The 20723-nt window shown below is 41.4% G+C and overlaps 2 protein-coding genes across 6 annotated transcripts in view; both read left to right on the top strand.

Moving 5' to 3' along the window:
• lekr1 (leucine, glutamate and lysine rich 1) overlaps positions 1-3815 on the top strand; it is an 87411-nt gene extending 83596 nt beyond the window's left edge. For all 3 annotated transcript variants that reach the window (XM_039598089.1, XM_031752627.2, XM_039598091.1), the window contains one exon: positions 2271-3815. In XM_039598089.1, the coding sequence (XP_039454023.1) occupies positions 2271-2726 (456 nt within the window). In that variant the 3' untranslated portion in view covers positions 2727-3815. The remainder of the gene's footprint in view (positions 1-2270) is intronic.
• A 6129-nt stretch (positions 3816-9944) lies between these two features.
• On the top strand, positions 9945-19624 carry ccnl1a (cyclin L1a). Of its 3 annotated transcripts, XM_031752674.2 has the most exons (10): positions 9945-10273; positions 10502-10576; positions 11004-11113; positions 13031-13151; positions 13338-13402; positions 15663-15762; positions 15883-15987; positions 17406-17656; positions 17774-17872; positions 18002-19624. In XM_031752674.2, the coding sequence occupies exons 1-10, from the start codon at positions 10034-10036 to the stop codon at positions 18474-18476; spliced, it is 1641 nt and encodes a 546-aa protein (XP_031608534.1). In that variant the 5' UTR covers positions 9945-10033; the 3' UTR covers positions 18477-19624. The 3 variants fall into 3 exon arrangements, with proteins under 3 accessions (XP_031608534.1, XP_039454026.1, XP_031608535.1); XM_039598092.1 differs by lacking the exon at positions 10502-10576 and having other exon boundaries at positions 9947-10273; XM_031752675.2 differs by lacking the exons at positions 9945-10273; positions 10502-10576 and adding an exon at positions 11550-11725 and having other exon boundaries at positions 10998-11113.
• The last annotated feature ends 1099 nt before the right edge of the window (positions 19625-20723 follow it).

Consider the following 20723-nt stretch of genomic DNA (forward strand, 5'->3'; position numbering starts at 1 on the left):
GATTAAAAATACATTGTTTACAGTCATTGTTTACAGACAATGGTACATCTTGTACATCTTTAACAGACATATAACTTCTCTTTTCTATAACACCTAACAAATAAGGCAATAAACCTCAAGCCCCCAGGGTCTCTGCGGTTGGTCACTAACTCTGGTCATCAGTCACCAAGTAGACTAAAGGGCAACAGGTTACAAAAAGAAGCCGAAGACACTTGGGCCTTCGCTCAGGCCTGTCACTAAATTTATGTGTATTGTAAGCATGCATGCAGTCAACCTTCTATGTTCTGCAGTGAAACTTAAGACCCTTTTGGATGAAACATCAACTCCAAATCAGCACAAATATGCAATGTGTATAAAATGACCATAACTAAGCCTGTAAATAGAAAAGGTCAATGTGATGACAAACACCTTCTATGCAATCTGAACCCTGTAAGGAATATTACTAATAAAATAATGCTGTAAAACATGTTATTAATGCAATTATAGTAATGCAGGTTATATGGCAGCAATAAAAGAATTTCTGAATCTCCACAGTGCCTAAATCATCGGTTTTATCTGACACGCCTGTGAAAGCTTTAGCATTTAAGAGTCCAGACACAATCACAGGAGCACATTTATGCTTAGCCTAGCTCCGAGATGTAGTTGACTGGCTCATTTTGGTTTTTCACATTTGTTTGACTTGTTAGTGCTGTTACCAAACTGATGAACCTCATGACACTGATAAAAGTAACAAAAAAAGTAAAAGATTTAACAATTTTTTTCAAACAAATGTAAATTTATAAGCAATACCTCCCGATGGCTTAATTTATCAGACTTTAGGTGGATATTAGTGTGTCTCTGTTTTTATTATTCCTTGTATGAATGCTCTTGAGCAACTGCACATCTACCAAATACCACACAGTCAGCTAGCTGTCTGTGCACTGCCCTGGCTTTGTAAATATTGGGAGAAGAGCACTGTCTTGCAGCCAGTCTGCGACAGGGGCATTCCTGCTTACACACAGGCCTGGGGAGAAGGTAGAATGGGCAAACAAAGCACTGCATCTAAGAGTGAAAGTGAATGTGGCACATGCTAACATGCTAAACAACACAATATAAACACATTGCAAGGAGAAATAAACAGACCAGATGGCCAGTAGAACAAAATCTGAAAAAGAAGGATGGCTCACTCAACCTAAAAGTGTTATTTTCTTGATGCAAGTCAAGTAGCCTTAAAATTCATAATTAGAGTGCAATAAATCCATTATGGAAACTGTGCAGTCTATACATCACCCCGCTGTTGTGTTAAAAGCATGTGGGAGTGATTGCCGTAAGATTTGTGTGGTGTTAATTGCTTTGAGTCCACACAGACTGCTTACAAAGATCTGCCTCTTAGTATTTGCTAAATTTTGGTGTTTAGGTTTGTCACTTCACCATTTTTGGGCTGCAAGCAACACGTGTGTGTTATCAAACAGCAGATGGCCATAATGATGCAAACCATTGAAATGGCACATGCTTGTAATTAAATGAGCCAATAAGCAGTCTTTATTGCCATGTGCCATATTGGTGGGAAATGCATGTAAAATTAGGACAAAGCTATGAAGGGCTTTCAAAGAATGCCTATTTAATTTTTAAATGTTTGCCTGTGAGATAAACCCAGCCCTTTACATCCTGTTCCTGGGGCCCTGGTGCGTTGTGCACCCTGTGTAGTGAAAAGGTGATTTTTGCACTGGTTTGTCTCATGTTCACATGCCATAGCTCAAAAAAGCAAATGTGCACGTGGGGTTGACACATTAAACACTCCTTCCAGAGTCTGCGCATTAGTCAGGTAGAAGCTGGAGGCCTAATGCAGCTTCCAGAGCTCCAGAAATTGTGTTTTGGGATATTTGGTGAGGAGGCGAATGCAGTAAGCATGTTTTACAGAAAAATAAAACTTGCACAGGGCCCTGGTTAATCACTTTATCCATATTTGCCATTTATGGTCACAAACAGTCACAACCCCTCCTTTAAACTGTAAATATTTAGCCATTTTTGCCAGTCATCCAGAGATTTAACAAATGAAGTACAGAGTGTATTTCATTTGTTAAATCTCTGCATGACTGAGTCAGCTTTGAACTACTGCTTTGAACTTGAGCTAAGCTAGGCTAAGCTGATTAGCTCATAAAAAATAGGTTAATATTAATATGTGTGCATGAGAAACTGAAACAGAGGTGAATTGTTCCTTCTTTATTTGAAAATAAAACAAAAGCTGTTGATAAGATCCTCTGAACGATTCATTTTTTGTTCATGTCCAGGTAACATTACTCGAGGACACAGTAAGGCGGGAGTGTCAGGAGAGGGAAGAGCTAACTGCTGCGCTGTCTCAGGCTCGCCAGGAGTTCCTCGGGCTGCGATCCCAGGCATCTCATCGGGACACCTTAAAGCTTTCACTTCCAGACCACTTGGAGAGACACACCCCCCCAGGGAACAAAAATGTACACGAACACAGTCAAGCCCGGGCACCACTCACTCGCTCTTTGGCCTCCCCAAGCAGACTCCGTCCTTCGCCTGCCTGCACAGACAAAGGCAGAGGCCAGGGCATGGGTGGAGAAGAAGCGGGAGGGGGGAATTTGGAGTCCTGGAGCAGTGGGAGAGTGCTAGGTGGAGAAAAACAGAAAGAGGTGACACTGCCCAGACTGAAAACAAGCTGCACAGTGAGTGAAGTCAAACGTAAGGTCAATTTAGTGATGGGGAGGAAGGAGACGCTCTAAAAATAGAGTAGTAGTAGTAGTTTAATTATGTTTTTTACATTTTTATAGCATCTTATTGTTCTTTTAAACTAATTATCTAACTGCCTACTTTAAAAGTTGCGCACACACACACACTCAGATAAGGCACTGCGCCTGAGTTCTTGTTTGCACACTAGTAAACTCTCACTACACACACTCAGCAACAGATATGCACTTGTTTTCTCACAACCTGACTCACGCAGACTCACTGGCACGCACAGGATTTCACAAACAACGCACACAAACACACACTCAAACACACACACACAGCTTTAAGGAGCATGACAGCATGTCCCTTGCTACCCGTGGACACAAACAAAAGGCAGGCAAACACAAAAGAAACTGTATGGTAAGCATCCCCAGACACACACACACACACACACCGACACACACGCACACAACAACAATTACCCAGCCTTCTCCCCTGAGGCTTTGTGTGTTATTGACATCATTCACTCTGTGGAAGGTCTTTCCATCCCTTCCTCCTCCTCTCTTTTCCTCTTCCCCTACATTTGGGATAAATTGGCATGATGGGAGAGATGTGTGAAGTGTGTGTGTGTGTGCGTGTGTGTGTCTGTGTGTTTGTGGCATGGAACTAATTTCCCTGCTTGCTGGCACACATGCACACAAGCCTTTGCTCACCCCGTGTCCCTCTTTTCCAATCCATCTGCGAGACAATGCACACGTGCACTTCATTCACTTAAAAAAGGTGGGGGGAAAAATTATTATATCCTGCCAACATTTCCTGTTTGCCAGAACACACACATATGGTTTATCTGCTAAAAACCTTTGTTGGCGTGGAGAGGATGTTCTCAAATGCAGCACAAACAAAGACTATGTGCCAGTAAAACCTGCACATATGTTCTTCAAAGGGTTAATAAGACATTTAGCACAACACAACACGTAACCGGGGAAAGTTTACCTCAAGTTGACTGTCATCACTGTAGTAATAAATTTGCTACTGATTAATTGCATTTTTCAAGTAGGTTGTCACTTACTTCAGAGGCTTCCACTTGCTGTAAGCTTTGGTGATTCTATTGACTTCCTTCTAATAAAAACAACAAGATACTGGTTCTTAGTGTGATTTAAGTCCATTTTTTTGTGCTTTGTAACAAGCACAGTGTTGGCTTCCTGTGTTTCAGTGTGTGGCCTTGTGTGTTTTTTCTACACTGCATGCAACTTTGCCGTGTGTGAGTTTTCAGAGAGTGATTATTTATATCCTAACTCTACCATCACTCACCTTAAGTCACAGAAAGTTCTTACTTGTATAATTGTGTTCATATTGTACTGTCCATTCAGGTGTAAGAGGAAGACTTGGCATACTTCTTCAAATGTGAGCTACATTTCTTCTTCTTCTTCTTTTGTTCTATATTAGTTTTTTTTTTATACATAACTGCTTGTGTAAGTGAGAAAATAGGCTTCACAGTGGAATCTTGACCTTGATTGTTAACAAAACAATCCCAGATTAAGCTCTGTGTACTCACTTATTGCAAATCTTCTTGCCTTATCACATGACCTTCATCACATGGAGTTTGTTCAGTTGTTATGGAATTGTAGAAGTTTTAAAGTTTAAATAATCTTTTAATCAACAAATTATCATGGACTATGTGTAAATGATGTGGAAAAAGTGTAAAAAAAAATTCTCCAAAATCAAACATTTTATTATTAATCTCTCAGGAACATTTTATTAGATAAAGAAGAAATTCAAGTTGCCAGCTAACACTTGCAAGCTTGATTAGCAGCTGCTAACTAACATAGGAACAATATGCTGGTGTTCACTCGCTAAAACCAGAGTGATGACTTCTTTAATTGTTTGATAGTACACTTACCCATTTGCCAAATCATTGCATTAAAATGCTCCAAAAGGCACCAGCTCAACAAACACCATCAGGAGTTCAAGTTCAGTGATGTGAATTCACTCACATCACTCTTTTTACAGGAAGGGCAGAGTCTTGCAATAGCTCTGAAAGTTAACAACATGTGCTAGCCATGCTACAGAGATATAGCAGCACAGAAGTTTAAGATGCATTTTTAAAGTTAAGAAGTTAAAAAACAACCTTGTATGTTATCAGCACATATTTAAACATCCGGGAACTGTGATATATAAGTTGAGGCTAACTAATCATGACAAACAATATGATTAGAAATATGTTTAGTATATGACAGAAAACTACTATATGATTTACAATAAATCAAGGGTCATTTTCTCAAGTGTATGGAGGTTTGGTTACCAAACCCCGTGAGCCCATTTCACAGTGTACATTTTCATTTGTCAAAACAGAAAAAATAACGTTGGATTTAATAACATCAAATAAAGGCTGGTAGTGCACAGTACACGCTGCCTCTCTGATAGTGATTTCCTGTGGCACTGAATAAAATAGAGCCATCATTATCGTTATTACTTGCACTGCGGTTTTCCTGCTTTGCAGAGACAAAATGTCCACCATGAAAGGCATCTGTTCCAAACATGTGCTGCTCACATTCTGACTTTTGACCTTTCTTTTATCTCTGTTATGCGTCTTACCTTCATGACCGGCATATCTGCTATACTATATGAGGAGCTAACCCCTTTTTTTAGAGATGTTAAAATGCTCTCCCCACCCCTCGTCTGTACCTGCCACACTCACGCTGTCTGCTCTGACTGCACACAGTTTCTCTCTTTCTTTCACCCTCAACACAAACACCCATCTCTCTCGCTCTCCCTGTACCTATGACATACACACACACACATAAATCTGCCTCCGTGTCAATATTCTTTTAATCTCTTCTGCCTTCTTTTGGTATTCAACCCTTGTGACCCTGATGCTCAAAAGCAATTCCTTCTTCACTTTATTTTTGATCCAGTCAGCTCTCTCTCTTCTAGTCCCCTCTGTTCTCATACTGGGGACTATTTCTTTGCTCGTGCCCTTGCTTTGTAGCCCTTGACCTGGTGTCCTTCCTGGTGTGTGTGTTTGAAAACGACCCACGGGGCATGTGTGTGTGAAAAAAAAGATGGTCTGAGTAGATACAACTGAAGTCCTTCTTGTAACATCACTGATATGACTCCTTGAAACTCCTTCTAGATCTCAATGCAGGCCCACAGCATAAAGTTGACACAAACGACGCTCTTAAACTCTCAGATTTGTCCTTACACACAAACATTTGTACATACACTCACTTATGTCACACACACACACTGGGAGTGTGATCTCCGCAAGGTAATTATCATAGCAGGGCAGGCATGCACACGTGTCTCTGGGGAATCTGTGCAAGTTCCTCGTAAACACACACACGCTCCAGGGAGTGGCGTGTGTGTATAACTAAGCCCTTGTTCGTCACTGGGCGTCCCTGAACGCCTTTGTCCTACGTCGATATGGTCGTTTCGGAATTCGGCCGTCCCGTGAGCCCTCCCACACCCCATAATTAGTGTCACCAAGGCAACCAGAGAAAGAATGCTTGTATTCTTGTCGTGGTGGCAACTGCGTAAGCGCTGGGGGCCGGAGGTGCTAGTTGTAGGTGTTGGGGGTGGGAGGGTGGGGGGGTGAGACACCTCAGTCTGTCACTTCATGCGGTGTGCGACATGGGTAAATATTTATGACTGTCCTGTAGATGCTTCACAGACCCGCAGACAGGTTGTGATACCGTGGACGGATCAAACTTTAAACCTGGGCAATAATTTCCTTGTCAGTTCAGCTAACGTCTGCATTTTTTTTTCTCTGAGTTTAAACATATGACCTGTTACCTGGTATAGGTGCCCTGTGTGTAAATGTAATTGCTCCCTAAACCTACTAACTGGTTGCGCCAACCTTGGCAGGAAGAACTGCAGTCAAGCATTTGTGATAATGGACACTGAGTCTTTTATGAGGCTGTGGAGGAATTTTGGCCCACTCTTCTTTGCAGTATCCATGGTTCCATTAATTATGGCAAACAACAGAGCAGCCTCAGACCATCACACTACCACTACCATGTTTGACTACTGGTATGTCATGAAATGCTGTGTTAGTTCTATGTCAGATGTAACAGGACTCAAACCATCCAAAAAGTTTGGCTTTTGTCTCGTCAGTCCACAGAATATTTTCCCAAAAGTCTTGGGGATCATCAAGATGTTTTTTTGACAAAGAATTCTTCTATGGGTGTTGTTTTTGCCCAGTCTCTTTCTTATTCTCGTTAGCTGGGTATCGGTCTGCCAGGATCTCCACCCTTGGTCACCGCCTGGCACACATTGAACCCGACCCCTATGGTGCCCCCTGCGGGTGGTGGGCCTACAGGAATGTGAGTCCATGTCCCTTCTTTGGGCTGTAACCAGCAGGGCCCCATGGCCTAAGGCCCAGTCACCAGGCACTTGACCTCAGGCACCCTCCCCAAGTCTGGCTCCTTGTCATTTGTGAGCTGTGGTGAGGCCAGCTGCTGCTGAACTTCATCGGTAGCAAGCGGATGAGCAGTCAGGCTGCAGCCTTCATTTCTACCTGCTTGTGTTTCTACATTAGAATAACTGTTGCAATCACTTTGAAGTGTATTTGTGCTGAATTTCATCTTTGTTTTGTGTTGTTGGCTTTGTGTTCATACCTAAATGCTAAGAGAAAGATGTGATAGATGTGATGTGTAATAAAAATGTAATAAAAATGTTATGTGTAATGTGTGTAATAATTACTTTTTTTGAGTAATGACTCAACACTGATCACAACATTAGACCACACAACATGCAATTAATTTGCATAAATGTAATGTGGTGCTTGGTAATGGTGGTAACTCGCAGAGCGGAGCTAGTGAGAACCCAATAAGAATCGCTAAGAGAATTGATAAGGAATTGAATCAATAAGTAAAATAGATCATAGAATCAGAATGGCTAAGTTCTTATCACTTCCCATCCCTTACCAATATTCCTTAACATCGAAAGCAGCCGGTTGAGGTGGTTCGAGCATCTGACAGGGGTACCTCCTGGGCGCCTTCTGGGTGAGGTGTTCCCAGCATGTCCCATCAGAAGAATGCCCCGGAGCAGACCCAGGACAACTGAAGAGATTATATCTCTTGGCTGGCCTGGGAACGCCTTGGTGTTCCCCTGGATAACCCTGAGGGGGGTAGGGAGAGGTAGGTCTGGGCTTCTCTGCTTAGGCTGTTGCTCCCACCACCTGGCCTGAATAAGCGGAAGAGAATTGATGGATGGATGGATCTTTCTTATTATGATTCATGAACTCTGACCTTAACTGTAACAAGTGAGGCCTGCGGGTCTTTAGATATTGTTCTGGGTTCTTTTGCAACCTCCTGGATGAGTTGATGCCCTTTTGGAATAATTTTGGTAGGGTGGCCACTCCTGGGAAGGTCCGCCACTGTTCCAGTCTTTCTCCATTTTTGGATAATGGCTTAGAAATAGCTTTGTAACCCTTTTCATACTGATAGATGTCAATGATTTTGTGTTTCAGCTGTTCTTGAACTTGTTTAGATCATGGCACAATGCATTTCTCTTTTAGCCTGCTTCACATTGTCAGACAGGTTAAGTGATTTCTTGATTCAACAGGTCTGGCAGTTATCAGGCCTGGGTGTGGCTCAGGAAATTAACTCAGTTTTCTAAAAAAAACTTGTTTAATTACAGTTAATCCATGATTTAACAAGAGGGAGCAGGGAGCTTTTCACACAGGGCAAGGTAGGTTTTAATGGCTTTCCCCCCCCCAGCTTCATAAAACAAATCATCGATTAAGAACTGCACTTTATATTTAATCCATTTATTTTTGACTAATTTGACTAACTTTTGGTAGATTAGACAAGTAGTAGTTTTATTTCCATCAAATGCTCACATTAAACAGTCTGACAGCCTGTACGAGAGGGCACCACGATGATTACAACCTCAAAAACTAACAGTACAAACTAACAGCAGCTACTACACACTTCAAACAAGTGAACACAATGTTTTGCTCATTTGGAATAAAAGATCAATAAAACTACAGGAATAAAAAATAAAAAGCTACATTGAAAGTCTTTGTGTCATAGACTGGCAGAGAACCACAGGTAAACCAGCAAAGACATATTTGTGAGTAAAGATGAAACATTTTATGACATTTACTCTGGTCATCAGTTAACTGTAGTGCCTGTGGGTTTGTTGAAGGAGAAAGGGGACAAGATGAGCATGATGAGCATGCAAGTCCACACAGAATAAACTGAATGACCTGAGGAGCCACAGAGCTTCTCTTGTAGCAACTGGTGGGTCTCTACTTTCCTCTGCTGACTGTTTTTGGTAACTACAAGGCTTCAGGCAATAAAATCCTGTGAGCTGAGCTGTCACTGAACAAAGTGTTCCCTGCATTTAATACTGTGTTGTTGCCGTCTTTGACATGATCAAAGTCCTTCTGGAAGTAAGTGCCACTTCACAGCAATCTTGGTAACACTTCTGGTCAATTTTTTGAGGATTTATTTTGAAATTGTATCTTACTTTAATGTTTGGGATATAAAACCTGCATACAGAATTGCAAAGTCAAAACTGCTCCCCAGGCAAGTCTTAAAATTAAGTTTAACAGTTAGTCACAATTCATTCTACCTAATTTTTGAGTTTTTTGAAGATGAAATATAACAACCCTCCGTAGTCTGTGAGTAGACCATACAAACAATTAATTATTTATTAACGAAATTGTTTAAACTGGTCTTTTTAAAATACATATCTCTAATATGTTCTTCCTTTATTTTAAATTGGCGGATGGATATGTTCTAGCGGTAATAGTGACAAGTCCGGACTTTCCCGTAAATCACGTCACAGAAACGGTTAGTGGCGACCAGTGGCGATGTGTTCTCTTCTGCTGCCTTTGGGTGACGTCGGAAATTTAGCAGGCATTACCGGCAGTGACGTTTAATGAGTAATACGTAGAAAACTGTCACTAGCAGTGCTACAGTGAATGTTAATGTAGTGCCAGTAATAAAACTGATTTGATTCATGCGTCAAGTACATTTTGTTTTCGGGATTAAATTGTTTATGGTGTTTATCTGAAGTATTTTGACACAGGATTTTAAAGGTGACATTGAAGCAAAGAGTTTGCTGTAGCTTAAAACGGAAAGCAATGAAACATTATATACCAGGTGAATTGTTTTGCTTATTATTAAAATATTTGTAACTTATATTTAGAATATTTAAATACATTCAGGTTACGTGCACTTGTACATTTTAACGAGTCAATGTTGCGAGACTATTTACCATCGCGGATGTACACAGCGTTTCCATCTGAACTGCATGTTGACGTCACGCACTTCGCCAGTCACCCTGCTCCGCTGTTACAGTGTGGAGGCTGTGTTCGCTGTAGCTGCTAACCGTTGTTTTTCAGGTGAAGATGGCCGCAGGTCCTCTCTCTGTATCTTCCAATGCCTCCACTAACAATGATGGGATTCTCATTGGCGACAAATTTTACTCAGAAGTGTACCTTACAATCGACAACTCGCTTGTACCGGAGGAAAGGCTCTCAACGACGCCGTCGATGTTCGACGGCCTCGACCTGAACACAGAGGCCGACCTTCGTATTCTTGGCTGTGAGCTGATTCAGTCAGCGGGTATTCTCCTCCGGTTGCCACAGGTAAGCGCTCTTGACTGCACTACATTAGTGCTGGGTGTTTGATAATAATAGGCGAAAGTTAATGTGGCTTGTAGTTTTTGCGGCCTACTTGTCAGCGGTGTGCTAAATGTTAGCTCTTGACGTTGGCGTGGTGGAATTAAAATGGCGGCGATCCATTGTGCAAGGTTAGGCCAGTTTACACAAGACGAAGTACAATTATCATGCTCTTTTTTCGCCCCCGTTCGACAGGTCGCAATGGCAACAGCTCAAGTACTTTTCCATCGTTTTTTCTATTCCAAGTCCTTCGTCAAGCACAGTTTCGAGGTAAGTGTGTTAAGAGTTTCCGGAGTGTTGCCGGGCCGCTGGTCGGCCGGTATTGTTAGCATAGCATTGCATAACGTTGTACCTACGTTAGTGGCAGCCATATTGTCGAGTCTAACTCCACCAGTTAAAGAACTCAACGATAAAGTGGGACCTCCTATGAGTGTGAAACTGAGCACAGACTCGAAGTACACAATAGCACTGCATTAAAACACTTGCACTATTGTAGTGTCAGCATTTGTTTTAGTACATCATTACGTTTGTAGAGTGGATTGATAGGGTATGTGAAAAGTACACATCACCCCCCCACAACAAAACAGGATAGCCTTATATTGTTGTCTTTATTTTTGGTTTCGTGTTTGTGTTCTGATAACTTGAGCTCAGCTTCCTGTAGTAAACATTACTGTTTGCTTATCATTTTATTTTCCAGATTGTTGCCATGGCTTGCATCAACTTGGCCTCCAAGATAGAAGAAGCACCACGGCGAATACGAGATGTCATTAATGTTTTCCATCACCTGAAGCAGCTCAGAGGAAAAAAGTAAGCACTCCAAATGAATCCAATGTTCTCCTCTTGAAAATAATTATTTAATATGTGAAAAATGTTGCATTGCAATGTTTTTTTTATTCTGTTTTTGTTTTCTTATTTTTGTATTATGTAATGTTTGATGCTGATCTGTGTTTTTGCTGTGAAAGTGCCCTTTTGTTTATCCATGTACTCTAAACCATTTTAAAACTTTTCAGTTTCCGCTTCACTGGTAGTTTTGCAGTGTAATTGTCTACATTTAACATCAGTTTGACATTGCACTGAAATTAATGCCTCAAACAACTGGCTTCAAAAATTCAAGTCTATTATTTGTAAGACACAGTCACAGACAAAGCAGCTGTACCTGTGTCTTCATACAAATCTGTTGATGTCAATATTACAGATTTTGGCATTAACTTGACTTCTTTTTTCCCTTGCAACCAACTAACAGCGACCAGCTACATTTACCAAAGCCTGGGTGATGTGGAATGGTACGTAAGATGAAGCTGTCGGCATGAACCATGATGCGAGGGGGGTCTCCCTCCTCCCCCAGGCCCACCCCACCCCCTCCTGCGGGAGACTCCCGTGGTCTGAGCCACCGCGGGGCACTGGGATCGGGGATGACAGGTTGGCCGAAGGTCCTTGGCCCCCGGGGCGCCTTGAGGACTCCTGTGGTTCAGTCTTAAGCTTTGGGTATCTGTCCGTCATTCTGCGGACCCTTGGGTAATGTAGTTTTCTTCTCTGACTGCTCCTCACCATGCATTTTAATTGTGCTTAAAGAGCAACACCCCATCCACCACCAGCTGCAACCATGGCTTTTAAAGAAGTATCATCTCGTGTGTTAGAATTAGAATGATTAGTTGGTTACTGTGAGTCTGTCGGTTTTTGTTGAGTGAGGGTCAGTGCATGTTCTTTAGCTTCAACAATTTGCCATTATATGCTGTTAATTTGATTTTGCATTTCTTAGTGTAGCTGTGAGGTATATATAAAAGAGGTGTAATGTTAGGTTGGGATTTGTGCTTGTTGTATTGTCTTTAGTCCTCAGAGGTTATTTTTGTTTTCACTTTTTACCATGCATGTGGTTTGTAGTGTAACATTCACATTAGAGTATATTTGAGACATTAGAATGGCAGACTCTGAACTTTAAATTGAATTTTACTGGTTTGTCAGGGGTCATGCTATATAATGAATGACTCTCACAAATCATTGTGGTTTAATTCCATTCCAGATTTTAATTCATCTTGTGAGCACGATGACGGGCAACTTGAGCAGACGGTGTATCAGTTTTGTTCGTTCGTTTTTTTGTTTTGTTTTTTTTTAAATTTTGTTGTGGATTTTCTTTCCACAAGTTTGTCTTCATCAGTGGAATGTTTTGTGGGACAGTACAGTATGTTAAGGGTCACTTGATCCAAAAAAATCCCTGCTCTGAATGTTTTCCTTCCAAGTCTGGATTGTCTGCATCCAGACGATGGTTCTGGCCCATGGTTTTGGTCAGTTAATTTGCAGTATACTGACATACAGTATAAGAATATAGATGAGAATGAGTTGTGACGGAGTACAGTAATAGTGGCTTTCCATTTTTATTTTAAAGTAGCGTTAAGCTTGAGGTTCAACACATCTGTAGTGAATTAGTGATGTTAGCACCAAGTTGATATTTCTGTTAAGGCTGTGGCACAGGGTGTGTTTTTTGGGTTGAGGGCTGTCTTTGAATCTCACAAGCTTTCACTGGAACCACAGGAGTCCACAAACCCCAGCAAACTGTCAGGCATGCAAACAGTTAACTGTTGCTTTAAGTTGGTTGAAATGGGAAAAACGAAGGGGCGCAGGAATTCAGAAGGGCACTGTCTTTTTTCTTTTTTAAATTTTGTTTTGTTTTTTTCTTTTAAATGCAAGAGGGAAACGATATTTTATTTTGATTCCTTTGCAAACTAGGACTCCAAGTCCATTGATACTTGATCAGAACTACATAAATACCAAAAATCAAGTCATCAAAGCGGAAAGGCGGGTCCTGAAGGAACTTGGATTTTGTGTGCATGTCAAGCACCCTCACAAGGTGAGTTTCTTTTCTTTCTTTTTTCTTTTTTTTGGTAATAACATTTTAAATTTAATAAGCAGCTAATGCAGCTGTACAGGAGACAGGGTTAGAATATTCGTACTTAACAGAACAGGTTTGATCTTGGAGACGCTCCTGGGGCTATTGAGCAGGGTATGTTTTTTTAACTTCAGTGTATGATTACAGATCGTTGTCCTGTACCTTCAAGTCCTGGAATGCGAGAAGAACCAGACATTGGTGCAGACAGCCTGGTAAGTTAATTAATAGTTTTTCACAGACAACCCCCCCACAGCAGCAACCTGTGTCATGTCTGCAAGAAGTGCTACCAGACCTGGGTTAAAGATGAAGTTGAACGAGTTTCAAATGGTTGAATTTCTGAAGAGCACTTGATTTATCTGCCAGGAACTTGGGACTGACCCATATGTGGACCACCTGTCAGATAAGTAATATTCAAGTGCCTACCAATTTACAGGCACGCATTTGAAAAACATTCAACAGCCATTTTGCCCAGGTCTGACAACGACATTTCCTCACTCCATTTGAACCCTTCCACTTTTTTTTTTCTCCTTTTCCCTGATGGAGCAATTTGTGTTATTACAAATTTACTACTTGTCTCACTCTCTTATCAGCCCTTACATGGCTTACTGTAAAGTCTTTTAAAAAAAAAAAAAAAAAAAAATTTGCAGTGCCCGGGGGACTTGGTTTAACTTTGTCCTTTCTCTCTACTCTTTGATTAAAGGGTAGTCCATGCTGGTAAGTCACATAAAGAACCTCTGAACTCTGCCTCCTCCAACCACATGACCTCAGGAAGCTCCCCCCCATTGGCTGGCTGCCCCTCTCCAGACAGCCAGTCCCAATGCCGAGATTCACTGAAGGGGGCGGGCGGGACTTTACCCAACAGCCAGCATCGTCTTGTTTTCTCTTGGGTGTCCAAAAGGATTTGTATTTTTTGGTCTTGCTATAAAAGGTTTTCATCTGTAATAAGTATTTTTGCCAAGTAGCTACAGATAGATATAGGTATATTCTAACTTTTTTTGTTTACTTGCATTTATCAGTGAAGTAAACTTATCAGTGAAGTAAACTTAGCCAGAACAGGCTTTTTTTTAAAAAAAAAAAAAAAATTAGTTTACCTGCCTATTTTTTTTTTTTAATTTTTTTTTTTTTTTTAAATATTTACAGTAGGTATTGTGTCTTGTCCCCAACTGACGTGGTGTCCAGACATGTGTCTGTCTTACAGGCTGATCGAGTTCTCAGGTTTTGCCTCCATGGACCTGTCTCACCCACGCAGCACTCAGAATCCAACATCCATGTGTTATCTATAGCAGAGTTGGCATGCTAGTTTTGTTCTAGGTAGTTTGGACTGAAGACACTTTATCTGAATGGCAGGTTTTCAGCATTTGCAGCAAACTTTAACTGGAGCAGTCCAAAATTTTATGTATGGTTGGAAATTGGTATTGACAAGGTAATCCCAGTGCCACTGCAATGCAGAGGAAGTTTGACTGTGTTAGCTGTAGAATTTTTTTTTTTCTTTCCCCTAATGGTGGGTTTCTTGTGTGATCTTTCTGGGATTAGTGTTTGGGTACTTTAAGGAGTCTCACCGCCATGTTTCTGTTATCACACTTCTGTTTTTGTCTTTGTGACATCTATTTCTTAAGGACATAGATGTGACACTACCCCGTAACTTGCCTGATTCACAACCTGGCCATCCTGCCATTCCTAATACTCTCCCAATGTCTAATCTCATTTATTCATTGCCCTAGACAACCCTCTGACACATAATCTGTTTTTAGCTAATCATCACCTGATGTCTTCTAGAGAAGACCTCTAATGAGACATACTAGAAGGGAGTTGCACTCAAGTGGACTTTGTGGTCATTTCAGCTTGCATTATACAGTTTTTACCTAAAGTGGGAAATGTTCTGTGGCTGAATTTTGAATAAATGTTAAAGTCCATTTTTACTTTGAGCATATCAGCATACCACTGACTCCAAGAACCACCAGTTGCATGCTACATGACATGCTGTGCTACCCAGTTCCCCTCAGATTTGTGGCAGCTGCATCTTAGATAACTCTTCTACATCTGCGAGCCTGCATGTTCCCCACCTTGTATGGCATGTGCCCTTGTCTTAATCATCATTAGAGCGTAACCTTGTTGCCCTCTGGGCACAATTAGATGAGGTGGAGTTGGCAGGTTATCAGTAGATAATTTTTTTTTTCACCATCTGTGTCTTCATGCTTTATCTGTGATGTGATGCGCTCTCATGGATGCCCCAGAGAGAAATGGACAAAGTTAAACCTGAGTTTATATCTCACTTGAGCACTGTGTCAAATCCAACAGTCCAGGGGTCCAGTTAACAGTGCTTGTTCAAAGTAAATTTAAAGTTAAATCCCTGGTTAGGAGCTTGTATTGTAGAGAAATGTTGCAGAATATTAACCTGCAGTATTGAAAGATGGATTTAAGGTTTTGTGTGGAGAAGACGCTATGTTTTTGTTCGTTCTTTTGTCTCCATAGGAACTACATGAACGATAGCCTGAGGACAGATGTGTTTGTGAGGTTTCAAGCTGAGACGATTGCCTGCGCTTGCATATACCTTGCTGCCCGAGCACTGCAGGTGAGAGGAAATAGTGCAAATCGGAAACTTTTTTCCTGTTGATAGTCTCACATTGGCACATCAAAATGTCTTTGTCTAATAAGAGCAATTTAGATAAATAACTCTGCCTTTCTTTTTCAGATACCGCTGCCAACCAGACCCCATTGGTTCCTGCTGTTTGGAGCCACGGAAGAAGAGATCAAAGATATCTGCATCACCACCCTGAGGCTTTACACCAGGAAGAAGGTAAATATGAGTGCAGCGCTTTCCTAGCTCGGATTGAGACTATGCTTTGCATTAACTATAATCCATCCACAATGAGTGTTTTGTGACTGTTGTGAAATAGATTACGCTCAAGTCCTGAATGATAAAACATGTCTAGAACACACTAAAGCATGGTCCGTCTTTAGTCGATTTTAAAAAGCATAACTGGGTCAAATCTAGGTCAGACCCCTTTGAACTCAGTGCTGTAACCTGATGTATACCTCCCTACAAATGTAACTACATGTTGGGTCAATGCAATGGGTCAATTTCCCCCCTAGTTTTTAAATGTATTAGTGAGAGAATAACAATCATGATTCCAGTATGAGGAATAATAATCATAGCATCAAGATGAGGACTCTCAAATGTGAACAAATTCCTGGAGGGAGATTTCTGAAACCATCAGGATTCATGTGAGGGAATCTACAAACAAGTGAAAAAAATGGAGGGATGATGTCAGCTGCGTAATGTAGATTACATCATATGCTCTAGAAAGATTCCCTGCAAGAGTCTAAATCAGGCCTTACACGAGCTATAAGTAAAAATTAAAAAGTGCAGCTGTATTTAAAGTTTTCTGTTTTTATCAGGCAGTTGCTGAACTGTCCCTTTAAGTACTCAGATACACACAAACCAGTGCTTAACATTTAAGGACCTTGCTCGACATGCTCCTGATTCTTCATTAAATGCTGGTAGTCCAGAAGCAGGACATCATGAGTTACCTGAGTGACTCACATAGCACTGTAATGTAGTAACGTAATTGTTGATAAACCATCAATTTATCTGCTAACACAGTTACATTAGGCTGCGCACATTTCTTCTGGGCATTTAAAATGTGATTATAGCAGAAATCAGCCAAGCCTTTTAATGTATGTGAATGGAGACTAAAACAGACAGCTTACCCATTAGACTTCAGCTGTGACGTGAAGCAGGCAGAGGCTTCACTGTAACTGAGAGCTTTTCTGTGTTCAGACAGTGTAGAGTCTAAAAATTCAGATGAAAACCAGAATTGTACAGCTCAGCTGGCTGATCCAGCAGCTGTGGATGGGAGAGGGATGATTGCTGGGAGGCAAAACTTTATTTGTCAGTTTATTTTCCGTTTGTTCAAAACTGAGCTTGAGATTCTCAAATTATTTTCTGACGTAAAAAAAATTACATGAAGTTAAAAAATGTTTTTACTTTAGGTAGGCCTTAAAAAATTGAAAAAAATCACGAGTAGTAGAGTTAGTTCACAGGCTGATGTCATTTTTCTGCAATCTCATCAACATTGTGCAAGATTACATCGATCCAAGGTTAAAATAAACTAGCGTACACTCCTGCACTGTATGGCTCAGGGGAAGCCGCCTGAATGAAAGTAAGAGCTCTTGGCAGACTTTGCGTAAACTTTTTTTTTTCTCTTCCCTTAGCCTAACTATGAGCAGATGGAGAAGGAGGTGGAGCGAAGGAAAGTGTTCTTGGCAGAGGCTAGGATAAAGGCTAAGGGTCTGAATCCTGACGGTACTCCTGCACTGTCCACGCTGGGTGGCTTCTCACCTGCTTCCAAACCGTCCTCACCTGTGGTCAAGGTGGAAGAGAAGTCCCCGAACCCCCAGAGTGTCAAACCAGTTAAAAAGGAACCAGACAACCGTACCCAGGTCAACAAGAGTCCACATAATGGGTAAGAAACGCATTATAAGCTGATATTTTGCCGTTATTTGTAACAAGGTAATAGTTGTGATCTTTTACTTGCCTGATAGTCTGTTTTTAAGTTCAAGTTCAAAATGTTTGTCTTCAGGTTAAGGAAGGAGGTAAAGATTGGGAGGAACAGTAGGAGTGGAAGTCGTTCTCGTTCGAGAACGCGTTCGCGGTCAAGATCGCGCTCCTTTCGCAGACAGTAAGCTCTACAGTTTTGTGTTTTAACCTGTATGAATGTGTAGCTCTACCTTCTTCATGTTTAAAAAGATCTGATTTTCATTGTCTGGCTATTTCTCATGTCCATTTTTCCCCCCTGTTGTTTCCGCAGTTACAACAGCAGACGCAGCCACTCAGGGACCTACAGTTCTCGTTCACATTCTCGTTCTCACAGCCGTAGCCCATCACCACAGCGGCATCCGCCCTCGCCACTCCTCCCCCACCTTAAATCCAAGTCCAGTCACCACAGTAATAGCGACTCCAAGCCCAGCGGTCGTCACAGCAACAGCGGAGGTGGAGGCTCCGGTCATAAAAGGAAGCGCTCGCGCTCTCGGTCGCGGTCCCGCAGTCCAGTCAAAGTAGAAAGGGACCGTGACAGAGAGAGGGAACGCGAGAGAGACAGAGACCGCAGCTCCTTCGACCTGTCGTCAAAGAAACACAAACATGACCGAGGAGGTGGCCATCGAGACCGGAGGGACAGGGAGCGGTCCCGATCCTACGACAGGGACAGAGAGAGGGAGCGTAGCCACAAGAGCAAACACCACAGCAGTAGTGGGCACTCGGGACACAGCCGCCACCGTCGCTGAGACCTGAACCGACCCACTCTGGCTCTGGGGCTGATGGTCACATGAGTACTTTGAGTACATGCAAATCAAATTAGACACACCCTCTGAACATTGTTTAAATTAAATATTTGTGCAGAAGGTAAAACGGAAGTTAACCAAACATCCACGTAACAGAAGAGATTTTTGTACCTTGCTTTGTTGAAGACCAAAAATTTTCAAAAACCTTGTCGAAGCTGCCGTGACTGAAAACACGTTTAATTGGATTTGCTGTTTTGTATACCAGCAGGTGTCATTCCTACTGAATTTGCTGGATTTCTCATACACACCCGGCATCAGACCATCAGCGTACACAAGTTGATTTTAATTTTTCTAATTTTGTTGAAGTCGCAAAACATCTGCCAGCATTATGATTCATCTCAGTGGAAACAGTGGAGCCAGATAAGTCACCACGTGTCTCATGTACAAATGTCTTTGATGGAATCGGGTTGCTTTGAGTCTCATACAGAGCAGCAGATCTGTAGCTGACATTTATCTTGGGTGGTTGATGGTTTTGCATCTACATGCAGACTGCAGCTGTCACCACCACCATGAGGTGCTCTACGATTACCTTTAAACATCTGCCCAGACTGGCAAAGGCAAGGTTATAGTGTGACATCAGCTCCAGACCCAAACATATATCCTGACAAACCATCTAGCCTACCCAACCCAGCCCCCTCTTTTTCTTTTCCCCCCTCTTTTTTTAGTTTTACATATAATGTTATGGACATTTGGGGGGGAAGACTTATTTACAGTGTAAAGATGGATTGATGACCACTGACAATGTAAATGCTTTGATTTATAAAAGCAAATGGCTCAGTGGACGTACTGAAGAATAAATGTAAAATAAACATTCAGGAAAGATCAAAATGTTTGCACAGTCTTTGTTTTCTTTTTTATTGAACAGATATGTTGCTGATGCTGTATTTTGTACAGTTTCAAAAGAATACTGTCTATTTGACTTTATCTTTTTTCTTTTTCTTTTTTTTTTTTTTTTTGACCTCCCAGCAGGGAATGCAGACTTACTGCAAAAAGATTTTAGGGTTGTCCGTTTTGTTACACTGGTTTTTAGTCTGCACGTGTTCATGTCCAATTTTTATTCAGTAATAAATGAGCTATGCCACTGAACTGTACACTCTTTTATTGAATTTGTGCCTGGTGTAAAAAAACAAAACAAAGAAATATTGGTTGTAGTGGCAGGAGCAGTTGTTGCCTTAAGTGGAGACATAGCGAAGTCCCAGCTGATCGGAGGACTGAACTGAAGCTATGATCCTAAATGCATGAACTCAAACAGTTGGAAATACATCTGATGCAAACTGTGTAATCCTGCTGTTTTGAGTTGGAGGCACTGTACAAATGAAGGTTACAAAATAAGAAACTGGGAGGAAAAGTGACATTTATGGCAGCCAGGGGGTGCTGTAGGCCTTAAGTTTCAGTGTTATACAGCTTTCCATGTGTCGTCATTTAAATATTCTAAAACACTGATTAAGAGATTTAATGTAAGAAGGCCAAACGAGTTTAATTGTTGCCACAGCTGATACTTAAAACTAAAAAGGATTCCAGAAGATTTTGCTACGTATGTTTGCCATAGTTGCCATGACCCAGCAAAGTTTAAACAACAAACTTTAAATAATGCATGCGAAAAAAGTGAGTGGACTATTTCATATACTGTTGAAATCCACATTCAAGTTACAAACAATAGTAGAACACCTACTGAGTAGCAGTGCTTTGGCTTTTCTGTCTGAAACAGCTCTTAGAGGCTGCAGCAGCTGCCCACATCGGTTTTGTAGTTGTCTGCCTCTGTGTCATCACTCAGATCGCTGGTCCATCTTCCCCTCTGTGTGATTAAGCACTTCATCATGTTACAGTCACACAGTAAGTGATTACATGCATGAGAAACCACAGACCCCCTCAGAAAACAAAAGATTGATTTTATAAACCGCGCAGCATCGAGCATATTGATAATCACATTTAGGTTTTGAGATACTTTGACTTCAATGGGACCACCAGAGGAACTAAGCAGTGAATCTGCTGCTCTTGTAAAGAAAGTGCGAGTAAAATAAAATATTTAGGGTCTGTTTTTAAGCAGGATTAATGATGGGTCATTGTAGAGAGTCGGCACGTGGTATGCAGTCACCATTAATGGTTTTAAATACATTTTTTCCTGCTAGGACAGGAGCTCCCTGTATGTGTCATCAATCACATTATGGTGATTTGTAAAACCTGTGCAGG

The sequence above is a fragment of the Oreochromis aureus genome, linkage group 14 (genome assembly GCF_013358895.1).
Source record: "Oreochromis aureus strain Israel breed Guangdong linkage group 14, ZZ_aureus, whole genome shotgun sequence".
Lineage (NCBI taxonomy): Eukaryota > Metazoa > Chordata > Actinopteri > Cichliformes > Cichlidae > Oreochromis > Oreochromis aureus.